Source organism: Onychostoma macrolepis, chromosome 22 (assembly GCF_012432095.1).
Source record: "Onychostoma macrolepis isolate SWU-2019 chromosome 22, ASM1243209v1, whole genome shotgun sequence".
NCBI lineage: Eukaryota > Metazoa > Chordata > Actinopteri > Cypriniformes > Cyprinidae > Onychostoma > Onychostoma macrolepis.
Genome location: NC_081176.1, coordinates 33,777,894 through 33,791,024, shown reverse-complemented (window position 1 = coordinate 33,791,024; position 13,131 = coordinate 33,777,894). Strand labels below are relative to the sequence as shown.

The 13,131-nt window shown below is 34.9% G+C and overlaps 1 protein-coding gene across 1 annotated transcript in view; it reads left to right on the top strand.

The window, feature by feature from the left end:
* The window catches only part of kcnh1b (potassium voltage-gated channel, subfamily H (eag-related), member 1b), a 60,091-nt gene that overhangs the window by 27,844 nt on the left and 19,116 nt on the right, over positions 1-13,131 (top strand). Inside the window, exons 9-10 of the mRNA XM_058761355.1 lie at positions 106-358; positions 8,477-8,673. Coding sequence (XP_058617338.1) covers positions 106-358; positions 8,477-8,673 — 450 coding nt within the window. The remainder of the gene's footprint in view (positions 1-105; positions 359-8,476; positions 8,674-13,131) is intronic.

Genomic DNA, 13,131 nt, shown 5'->3' with positions numbered 1-13,131 from the left:
GGTTCGGAGAACCTCCAGTTTTTGTTTTAACACGATGCCAATAAGCTTTAGATCCTCATGAAGCAAAATTTGATTGTTTTCACTGTTCTTAAAATTCTACTGCAGGTGTTGCAAATTTGCCCCAAAGACATGCGAGCGGACATCTGCGTTCATCTCAACAGGAAGGTGTTCAAAGAGCATCCGGCTTTCCGTCTGGCCAGCGACGGCTGTTTGAGAGCGCTTGCCATGGAGTTTCAGACCATCCACTGCGCCCCGGGAGACCTCATCTACCACGCGGGCGAAAGCGTGGACAGCCTCTGCTTCGTGGTGTCGGGGTCTTTGGAGGTCATCCAGGACGATGAAGTTGTTGCTATTTTGGGTGAGTGTATTTCTATTAGTCCTCTGAGGTCTGCTACTTGACTAGAGCCCATCATGAAAATATAATTATTATAAATATTTAGTCAGTCAATCAGTTGCTACAGGTAATTTTTTCCATATATTTTTACCCACTCTTAAAGTGGATGCTGAATGCAGATAACAGGTTGACATGCATGCAAAAAACACTTTCATTGTCTTATATGCATTTAATTTTTACCTTATTTGCTCAACGACTACCAAATGATTCGCTCAACGATTCATTTTTCCAAACCCCTCCTTTGTGTGATGCTAATCTGCGGTGATTGGTCGATTTCTTTTCCATTTCATCATGCCTGTAATGCCTGATAAAGCATGTTTGTGAGCACACTCAGTACAGTGCTGCTTTGTGTACAGCGTTACCAGGGAAACAGCTATTTTTACCCTCCAAAAGCTGCACCTAGTGGCAAAGAATGAATTTGCATTTTCATTCAGACCAACGTGAAAATCAAGTTTTCCCAGGTCTGCATGCGCAACAAGTAGGCGGTCAATATGCTAATGTTTCATGTTGACTTCAACATGAAACGGCTTGGAATTAGTTTTAAAAACGACTCGTTTCAATGATTCAGAGTCCACTCTTTCTTTTGAGAGACAATGACTTTATACACTGTGCACTTTCAGATGTTTTCATTCACTTAGAGCTGTGTTACACACTGCATGAAAGGTCATTTTCAAAAATCTATAATAGGGGCACTTTAAATAAAAGTGCAAAAATGTCTTCAGAACATTCATGATGCAGAATATTAAAATGCTGCTGTTTCTCTGACCTTGGTTTACCTATAATAGGTTTTAAACTATTCTTTAATAATAATGGTTCTGGCTTGAATCCCTTTTAAAGATTTTGGCAACAAAATGATTATTTTATGCTGCAGTTACTCTGCATGGTTTAATGTACAGATCCTTTATTTTGCCTAATTAAATAATACTCCGTTAAAAGTATAAGTACTGACTTTAATTACAATATATGATTTTCATTTATCTATAATCAACACTAAAATTTGGCATTAGTAACTTATCGTACAATCAGTTGCACATTCAAACTCTGATCATATTGCAATTCTTGGCTCATTTTGACGAGATCATTGAAGAAACTCAAGAAGAGCTGAAGTCAGATCAGTTTGATTCACGGATGGATCATTTTGGGTGATTTGTAAGTTAATTCAGATCACCATGTTTACGAATCATTCTTGCATTTCAGAATCAGTGATTTTTTGATTTGCAATAATGAGGAATGAAATGGGTAAAAAAAGTAAAGCAAAAAGTTGAGATACGCTTTGGAATGTAGTGAAGCTAAAAGTAAAAGTTTCCCAAAATAAATAAATAAATAAATAATTAAAACACTTTAAAAACAGATTAAAATAAACAGATTCCTTTTTTTTTTGGTGTTGTCCAGTCGTTTCATGCACATTTCTACCTGATTTAACAATAAATAATAATTATGTTGGTAAAAAAGAATGTATTTAGGTTAATTATATTAATTAATTACGTTATGTTAAATAGCATGTTAAATATTACTACTTTTAGGTTACCATTTTTCAATGTAAAATAAACAACTAAATAGATATTGTTGGACGCATTACATAACACTTTACAGATTTCATATAGTAATATATATATATATATATATATATATATATATATATATATATATATGTGTATGTATACATATATACTGTATATACTGTATATATATATATATGTGTATGTATACATACATACATACACATATATACTGTATATACTGTATATATATATATATATATATATATATACATACAATATTGTAATGTGGGTTTGGGATTTGTTTTTGGGTTTAGGTTTTCATGTCTTTTATTTTGTTATTTGGTTCCTGCTGTTGGTGAGTCTAGTTTGTTTATGCCAAGTCAAGTCTGTTCATGTCAAGTCTGTTCAAGTCAAGTCTCGGATTATGTTTGTATTTTGGATCACGTTTGTAAATAAACTGCACATGGGTTCTTCACTATGCTCGCCTCCAGTGGACTGAATCATTACAGATATACAGTAGTCTAAATATCAAATACATACAGTCATGGCCAAAAATATCGGCACCCTTGGTAAATATGATCAAAGAAGGCTGTGAAAATTAATCTGCATTGTTAATCCTTTTGATCTTTATTTAAAAAAAAATCACACAAATCTAACCTTTCATTGGATAATAAGAATTTAAAATGGGGGGAAATATCATTATGAAATAAATGTTTTTCTCTAATACATGTTGGCCACAATTAACATCACCCTTTTATTCAATACTTTTTGAAACCTCCATTTGCTAGTTTAACGGTTCTAAATTTTCTCCTATAATGCCTGATGAGGTTAGAGAACACCTGACAAGAGATCAGAGACCATTCCTTCATCCAGAATCACTCCAGACCCTTTAGATTCCCAGCTCCATGATGGTGCTTCTTCTCTTCAGTTCACTCATTTTCTACAGGGTTCAGGTCAGAGGACTGGAATGGCCATAACAGAAGCTTGGTTTTGTGCTCAGTGACCCATTTTTGTGTCGTTTTTGAGGTTTGTGTTTGGATTATTGTACGGTTGGAAGATCCAAACATGGCCCATTATAAGATTTCTAACAGAGTCAGTCACTTATTGATTTTTTATCTGTTGGTATTTGATAGAATCCATGATGCCATGTGTCTAAACAAGACGTCCAGGACCTCCAGCAGAAATATAGGCCACAAAATCAAAAATACAGCAGTATATTTCATTGTACACATGGGGTACTTTTTATCCCTGTGTTCAACAAACCCATCTTCAGTGTTTGCTGCTAAAAAGCTCATTTTTTAGTTTCATCTGACCATAGAAGCCAGTCCCATTTGAAGTTCCAGTCGTGTCTGATAAGTGAATATGCTGGATTTTGTTTTTGGATGAGCGAGGAGAATTTTTCTTGAAACCCTCCCAAACAACATAGGTGCTGTTTGACAATTTGTTTTAGAGGTTTTTTGACCCCGAGACTCAACTATTTTTTGCAATTCTCCAGCTGTGGTCCTTGGAGAGTCTTTAGCCACTCAAACTCTCCTTCTCACCGTGCATTAGGACGATATAGACACACGTCCTCTTCCAGGCAGTTTCCTAACATTTCATGTTGATTGGAAATTCTTAATTATTGCCCTGATGGTGGAAATGGGAATTTTCTTAAAGCCACCTCACTAATTTGTGAAGCTCAATTATCTTTTGCTGCACATCAGAAATATATTTTGTTTTTTCTCATTGTGATAGATGATTAAGGGAATTTGGGCTTTGTTTTCCCTCCTATTTATATTTCTGTGAAACAGGAAGCCATGGCTGGATAATTTCATGTTCATAATCACCCTGGAGTTCTCAAAATTGTGAATATGAATGGGAATATACTTCAGAGATATTTTACTCATAAGAATTTCTAGGGGTGCCAATAATTGTGTCCAACGTGTATTTGAGAAAAAAAACATTTATTTCATAATAATATTTCCCCCCATTTTAAATTCTTATTATCCAATGAAAGGTTAGATTTTTGTGATTGAAAAAAAAATAAAAGATCAATAGGATTAACAATGTAGATTAATTTTCACAGCCTTCTTTGATCATATTTACCAAAGGTGCTGATATTTTTGGCCATGACTGTATAGGAATTAGAACATCATTTAACAGTGGGCCAAATCAATGCTAAAAAATAAATGTTTTTGCACATGCATACAATAAGATCCGGTTAAAATACCAATTATCCCAACAAAACTCTTATATATAAATAACCAGTCAACATATAAAAAGATCTATGTTCCATGAACCATTATACAACATAACAACACAATTGCATTTCTGTTTGTTTTGAGTTGGACATGATGAAAGTATTGACTTGCGTTCACTGAGTAAATCAAGAACTGGTCCAGCTGATTCAGTCAGTTCAGTCATGCACAATACGGTGAAAGCTATCAACAAGCTCATTCTAAAAACTAGACAATGCAAGAAAACAGCGTTTTTTTTTTTTCTATTGCATGTTCACAAGATATGCACACACCGAATAAGCTGTCAGATTGCTGGTAAAGGTGTGAACGTGCAAAACAAAATCAGGGTAATGGACAAAAACTAGGTGTGATGAGTTCTGCTTAAACAGACTCAGATGAAATCCTGATAATAGAACACATGACTATGTGACATTATATGTGAATAATGCTGCTGTCAGAGTATTTTAGCACAGTGTTTTATCCATGTTGACAGAAGAACAAAGATGTTCAAGAACTGTTTATGGAACTAAATGTCATGAAAATCATTCAGTTCCAAGATTCACCTGGATGAGAATAATTTTTTGAAATCATATCTCAAAATCCAGATATGTGTGAAGTCCTTTGGAGTTCCAAATTCTATGATACAATATGTGAACTTATTAAATAAAATATTAAAAATTAATCTTTTTAAATGAATGAACCTTCTTTCTCTTACTGTTGGTGTTGGCTTAGTGTATTATTTCATAGCATTTCTTGAGTCAGGGCTGCTCTCTCCGATGGCTAAACTAGTCTCACTATCTCTCAGTGTGCTGCTTTCAGGTGAATGTGTCTCTTGGGTACTACTTCATGAGTTTCAATTTAGCTCATGTCTAGTCTGATTGTGCCTTTGATAAGTTTAGTCTGAAAGGATTGCTGGAATCAGTAATGAGCTTGTCTTACTTTGGAATTACCATTACTGCCATTACAGACAATATACTCTTGCTGCTGTGTGGTTTTTAGTGCAAATGCAGCTGCTGTTTTAGTGGTTGCTCTGTTATATGGACACTAAGAGTAGTTTTCATTACTGTGCAGTTGCAAAGGTGATGTGAATCGTTTTTAGCATGTTACTTCACAGTTACCAGGCCATTTTGGATGACTGGTATAGGTAGTTTTTACTAACAGAAGTAATAATACAGCAGCCCTTTTTTGTTGTTGTTGTTGTTGCCAGTGTTAAGTAATAGCACACCTCAGCGCAACAAGACACATTCAACACATTCAACAAGAAGCATTCGATCCATGCAGAAAGGCTAATGCTTAGGGTTAGGAGCTTGTTTAACCTTCCTATTGCATTCTGGTCAGTTTTGTCCCAGTAGTGATACAGAAAAAATAAAAAAATACATAGGTTTAGTTTGGTGATGAAACTTTGGAAATGGTTTAACAATATCAAAATACACAACAAACATATTTAGGACATTATAGACAGACAAAAGATGTAACTGATATAACAAATAAACTATATCAAATGAACTACAGCCGATAATGGCCGAAGAGTTTAAATTTGAAAAAGGATAGAGATTTTAAAAATAAGTATTTAATTAATAAAATAGAGGTAAATGTAATAACATGGTAATTAGATCCAAAAACATTGAAATTCACTCATTTATAATAAGTTATTGAACAAGAGAATGTTATTTCAACTTAAATCCATTACGTTGATCAAACATACAACTTCCCATAAAGATCAGAAAAAACACATTCAAAACACACACACACACACACCTGCTCCATGCTGATTAGTGAATTTTGGTTCAATGAGAAATTATGATTTGAAATTATCATATATTTTAAGTTTCAGCAAAGTGAAAATCACAATTGACAGCACTACTCTCAAGCACAATGGTAACCACTGTAAAAAAAAAAAAAAAGTTAAATAAATAAAATGTCACATGACTGGCAGCAACCAAACATTAAACACTAACAGGTCTCTTTCTCACTTATTACAATCCAGTCTGACTTTATTGTTTCCATACTAAACTTCTTATTGAGAATTAACTGAGATTTAGATGTTGGTTTCATTGAAAATAATCAAGAAGTCACCGTTGTGGAGATAACTGGGATCTTGATCCTTGATTATTTAATATTATTTTTCTTTGGCTGCTGCAACTGTGTGTTTCTAAAGCACAACTGTTGTAGCAACATCTGTGAGATAAGCTGTCATCAGATGATGATGACGACTCAGTGTAGTGTTCAGATTCACAGATCGTATCAGGAGTCTGACGGCTGAGAATGTTACTTGATTTTATGATAGTCAGATAGTGTGGGTTTTTTTCTTTCGTTACATAGAAAATGTTTTGAGCTGTGTTTCCTTGACTCACACAAAGATCAAGAATCAGCGCATGAATCTCAACAGTGGTGAAAATCAATGCAAACCTTTTTTGTGATGTTAGTAGCTTGTTTTGTGATGTTCAGAGTTGACTGTCCCCATTGTTGAGGTTCATACGCAGATTCATGATGTCTGTGTGATCTTAGCCCAATAATTGCTGCATAATGGTTTAAAAAAAAACTTACAACATTTCAAAGCAGGACAGCACTTCAAAATGTGAAACTAACAAAGTTTACTAACAGATTGTCATTATCAATACATAACAACCAACTATTGATTATTTTCTCTGGGCTTATGAGTCATAACAAAAATGCTCGAGGAACGCATGGTCACAACAGCCAGAGAAATATAGAAAAAATAAATAAATTACTTACACAGAAGTCAAGGGTCAAGAGCCCAACTAAAGCAGACAGTGATCTCTAACATGGTTACTTCAAATGAAACAATAAATCAACATCTAAACCTTAGTTAATTCTCAATAAGATCTTCTGTAGATGTCTGACAGAAATAAAGTCAGTCTGGTTATTAATAAGTGGAGCTGGTGATGCTGTTTGTGGGGTTGTTTAATCAGATTTTGAGAGATTTAATGTATTTTATTTCAGTTGATTTCATCTAAGGTTATGGCTGAAGTCAGTTGAAGTAGTTCTTGTGTTTCTCTTTTCTTCAGTGATTCTGTTTGTTAACAACAGTTGTTCATCACTAATGCTCAATCAGCACTTAATTACTTAACTGCAAGTTTTAAAACTTACATGGTTTAAGCCAAACGGTTTGAGTTACCTTAACTTGTTGGGTTTTACAGTGTATTATAAGAACACAGTATGCACATGTGGAACCGGACATGTGAATATGGCACATGTGAAATGTGAAATAAAGTGCTACTATGGATTTAGCTGAGAAGTATCACTGTTTTATAAGCTCACATTCCTCTGGGTCAAAACTGGCCTGGGTAAGGCAAAAGGTGTCAGTTCAGTGTTAAGATTGTTAAAAAAAACAAACAAAAAAAAAACATTATGATTAAGCATGAGAAACAGTAATAATGCCTTTCCAAATGCCACTAATAAGCTTCGAGTGCCATGAGAATCTCTCTGGATTTGCCCTCTCGACAGACACGACAGACACAGATCTGCTGTCCAGTGGGGGTGAAGTATTATGCTGAGATAAATATTTGCATTGCAGCCCGTGTGGGGCGGCAGGTCTCTAGCAGAGTGAGTCATTTTACTGGAGGTGTAAATCTGTCATCGCAGGGTTAGAAACAGAGCAGAGTCATCCGTGGGGAGGAGAACTGCTCTAGTGTGAAGCCGAGTGTGAATTGTTGGAATGCGAATTTTGTACAAAAGCACAGTTGAAGCCTTGTCAAAAAGTCATCTTTGTACATTTTAATGACATTTGAGCAACAAATATACACATCTCTTTCATTGTACATTTCAGCTAAATTGGCTAAGCACACTTAGCTGCTTTGTGATTCAACACACCATCCCAGTAGGCATATAGATGCGTGACATCTTTGAAATTAGATATCAAACCAGATGAAAACCCTTGATATCTATGTTCATTTTTATGTGTCAATACTGTATTACATGTCATCACACAGACCATTTGACAGTGGAAATGTTCTACATGGACAAAACAACATAACAAAACCACATTTATTTCATTATATTCAATGAATCTGTCAGTTTTGGATAAATCTTGTGCCTGGCCAACTCTTTTTGTTTAAATTACTACATTAAATAACTACATGTACAGTATATGCAGCTCTACATTGTGTATAAGATGCACCAGTTGTACAGTAGGCTTCAATCTTATTTACATGCATTAACTTATTTAATGTTCCTCTGAAATGGCATTCTCAACCCGAACAGTTTCATTCTGGAGTGCATTGAGTTTCCTGTGATCCATGAAAATTCCCACCTATGCACGAATCCGGGACATTTCCCTGAAGGTATTAGAAAGCCTAATGGAATTCATTCTTCAATGTCCCCCTCTCATTTTTCTCTCTCAGGAAAGGGGGATGTGTTCGGGGATGTGTTCTGGAAAGAGATGAATTTAGCTCAGGCCTGTGCAAATGTCCGTGCGCTGACCTACTGCGATCTTCACATCATCAAACGGGATGCCTTACAGAAGGTTCTGGAGTTCTACACAGCCTTCGCTGGACACTTCTCACGAAACCTGGTGCTCACCTACAACCTGAGGAAAAGGGTGGGTACCTAGACACTTTAAAAATAGCTTAAACCCTAAAGTTACAAATGAGTTTGACAAATAATCTCATGTTTCCCAACCCCAGTTCTGCACATTTTGGATGTTACCATTATATAACACACTGATTAATTTATTATTAGTGGTCTCTATATCTTGAGATCATGGTACTCTACTACACTCCAGTCACTGGAGTCACTAGCTGCTGGGTAATTATTTTTATTGATGCAAATTGCCAGATTGACTTTTCTTGTAAATGCACCATAATGTGTGTGCTGTTCATACAACCACCGTCTTCCAGCACAAAAATCCTACCCAGGCTTATTGGAAATACATGCCTCTACTTACATTTCTGCAGATCATACCTATACATATGAATCGCTGCAGTTGAAATGAACACTAGAGGTGTAAAACACCAACAACTTTGATTCTTTTTCACACTTACAGGGCCAGAGTTTTTAGAAAAGAGAGAGCCTAATTTTCACACAATTCTTTGCACAATATTATGTGTTATGACTTCAAAACTATTTTAATATGCTGCAAGATTCGAAAACTGATACTTTTGAATGTTAGCGTCACATATGCATTTATGGCGTCATATATGTATGGGTTTTCTAACTCGGTAGGTTTGCTCAGTAGCTCACGCGATATGGCATTGCACTTGTGAGGTGAAGAGCTCCGGTAAAAATCCTGTGAAACTATGGTTTGACATAACAGCTCAAACCTGCATATAAGGAAGTAATAATAGCATGGTTGCATCAGTTGAATGCGGGTTTATATCACTTTGCATTCATTGACAATATAGAGTAGTGTTATTTTCCAGCAAGATAGAGCATTAAACTTTTAGCCACAGTCCCCGGACTTGAAACGACATGATAAAAACGCAGCGATATGTGCCTGTACCAACGTAATAAAAGTGTGGACTTGGTCACATTTTAAATGGTCATTTTAGCGCCACTCACTAGACATTTCACTTCGAAACTGCCACGATATGTGTAATAAGGTACGTAATATTGCAGAAATGTTGCCACAAGTACATATATTTTCCAACGAGCCTTGGTTGACCATAATACTGGTAAAATCTGTTATGTCAAACAGGACCGTTAAGGAAACGGTCACATGTTGGTCACTTGACAAAGCCAACATTTTGGATGTAGTATGTACAGAATTCATTCATGCTATATGAAACAGATTTTTTTTAACAGTCAAAGAAAGTTTGTTCTTCCTCAAATTGCACAATGTGATTTTGGAAACCGCTATTTAAGTGTTGAAATGCATTTTCATAAAAGGCGGTAATTTTCCGTAAAGGGCTGTACACATGTGAACTATTGCTGGTATAGTCAGACTAAACTGTAAAAATTATCTAACCTCCTTATTTTAATGCATTTGAATGATCAAATTCCTTCAGCTTTGTGATGTTTCATCGGTTTTGTTATTATGTTTTCCTCTTGGCTGCCAAATGTTTGACCTTCCTTCATTTACTGCTGCTCTTCCGAGAACGATTTTGACAGCTTTTCATTATTGTTATAGCTGGTGTGGGTGAACACTGTTCAGTTTCATCTTCTTTTGTCTCAGAGTTTGTCAGCTACATTGCGTCCGTGTGGAGGCGGGGCTGAAGCCGGGCTGCAGCTTCGTTTAAATTCACATCTCGTTTCTCTGTGTAAGCAGTTTTTACAGTGAAGTGATTATGAAGCCAACTGAGCTGGAAGATCTATACCCTCTCGCAGACACAATCCCTATAGCACTCCATTACTCATGTGGCAGCTGTAGGAACAGTGACCACTTCTGAATACGGAATGCATTGCTGTTCTTACTGTGCTTTCCTGTTCATCTCTTCAAACGTGTTACTTTTAAAGGGATAGTTCTCAAAATAATAATAATGAAATAAATAAATAAATAGGCCAACCTCCTGTATGACTTACTATTTTGGCATGGTTATTATGGTTAACTAAAACTAAACTAAAATAAATCATTTAAAAAAATAATAAAATATAAAATACAATATTAGATTAAAAACAAACAGTAACTGAATATTTACAAATACATTTAAATTAAAAGTGCTAACTATAAATAAATTAAAAACTAAAATAAAAATAAATTGAACAATGAAATAAAAAAGCACATTAAATCACTAACAATTAAACTAAAATTAAAAAAATTAAAGCTTCAAAACATTAATAAAAATAGTAGCAAAAGATCTTGGTTTCATATGTAAGATTGCATATGTTACAGTAAATGTTTGGACATAAATAAATAGTGAGAAAAAATTCAATATAGAATAGAATATGATCTATCTAGCTGTTTGTCTGTCAAGGCCTGTTCACAACAAGGATGATTACTATAACTATAAAGTTTCAATAATCATTCTAATTCTGATGCCAACATTATTTTTTTCCAGCTGATATTAAAAAAACAAAAACAAAAAAAAAAAACATAAACAATCTATTCATATATACTGGTCAATAATAATTGCAGGTCTTATTTTTTGAGGTTTGCTCAAGGTCATTCCTGAACAGTGATGGGAATAACGGCGTTATAAATAAACGGCGTTACTAACGGCGTTATTTTTTTCAGTAACGAGTAATCAAACGAATTACTGTTTCCCCCGTTACAACGCCGTTACCGTTACTGACAATAAAATGTGGCGTTACTATATTATATTATTAGAATTTAATTTTTCAGTTCATCTGAATGGATGCGCAGTGTAGCTGTATTTGACGTACCATAAACTCTAGTTTGAAGGCGCACGACTCACCGTCGCTTTCTCTCACAGACACGCACACAAAGAAAGATACAGAGCAAGAGAATCTTTCATAACATGCAGAATTGACGCGCTACATGTAAACGATATTCTTTGTTGTATTTTCCTGTCAAAATAACGGAGTTCCTTTGGAATTATTCAGCTTTTAAGAACTGCCGGTTTCTCTGGTAGTGGGCGGAACTAATGCGCAAGCGACAATCTCATTGGCTGGCGCTCACCTATTATCGTCCCTGTTTTAATTTCAGCAAATCAATTCGAGCGAACGCAGACAACGTGATTAATATTCATGAACCCAGCAGCTCATTAATCCTTAGTAATTAGAATAACCAAGTATGAACGCATATTTGTCATCAATATAAACGCACTAAGTTATATCATCATATAATATTAAATTATCATAATATTTTATTATAATGCTTGACTGACTGATACTAAGTGTCAGTAGATAAATAGTGTAGATTAATGTACAATGTTTTATAATAATAATTTATTCTTTTTAGTGTCCATTTCATTAATTTAACATATTTAATATTGGGGGCATCCACAGTTATTTGACATTTGACAATTTTGTAAAAAGTAATGCGATTTAATGCTTTTATAATGATGTAACTCAGTTACTAACTCAGTTACTATTTGTGAGAAGTAACTAGTAACTATAACTAATTACTTTTTTAAAGTAACGTGCCCAACACTGTTCCTGAATTAAACTGATGGTATTTTATTGATCAGATGATAGATCAGAGGTGAGCCAATAACATAAAAGAATAAAGAATGTCTGGTTGCTTTCTTTGCCTAGTCTGACATTATAGGTTTGATTTATGAAATCTAAAGTCTTGCTTCAGCATATGAAATGGTTCGAGGGCTGAAGCAATCATCTCCTATGTGCTGTGTGTGTGCGTGTTTGAGTGATTGCATGGCTATCATCAGAGTAATGGCCTTATTTGTTCAGGTGAGATTGTGGCGTAAGCGGCTCGGTGTATCTGGGTGTATTATCCAGGTATAGCCTAATCAGATCCAGCTTATTGAACTAATGCTCAAATCTTAAGCGTTGCTCTGCTGTCTGTGTGAGTGCAGGATGAAGAGAGAGACAGAGGCAAAGATTAGGTAGCTGTGATCAAAGCTGGCCGTTTAGGTTTGTAACGGTCAGAAAATGGCCATGTAGAGTCAAGAGCTGAATTAATGGAGCACAAAGTCAAACTGACCTTAGAAGAACAGAAAATAGAAACCTGATACAGACGTATCTTCATCATCAATCCCCTCCTTCAGTCCCACCCTCAATGTCTCTCTCTGTCTGTCTCTCTTTCTCTTTCTGTGATGAATATTATAAAGAAATATGATTTAAGACTTATGTCACATGACTCAAATCAGCATTACGTCTCTCTGTTTATTAGTGATTGATAGACAGACAGACAGACAGACAGACAGATAGACATCCAGTGGACAAAACTGAAGCAAGATAATTTCTTACATGTTGTACAAACGTTTTTTATTTATTAATTATTATTTTCTTTTTTTTTTAACAATGTCTTAAATATTTTTCTTGTTTGTGGAAAAAAAAAAGTATACATGTACATATTTACTCAATTATTTTACAGATCTATTCTTGTTCTATGTATTATATAATTGTTTGTTCCTTATTAATATAATGGACAATGCTTTGAAAGTCATGCCAATGAAGCTCAATTGAATTGAATTGAATT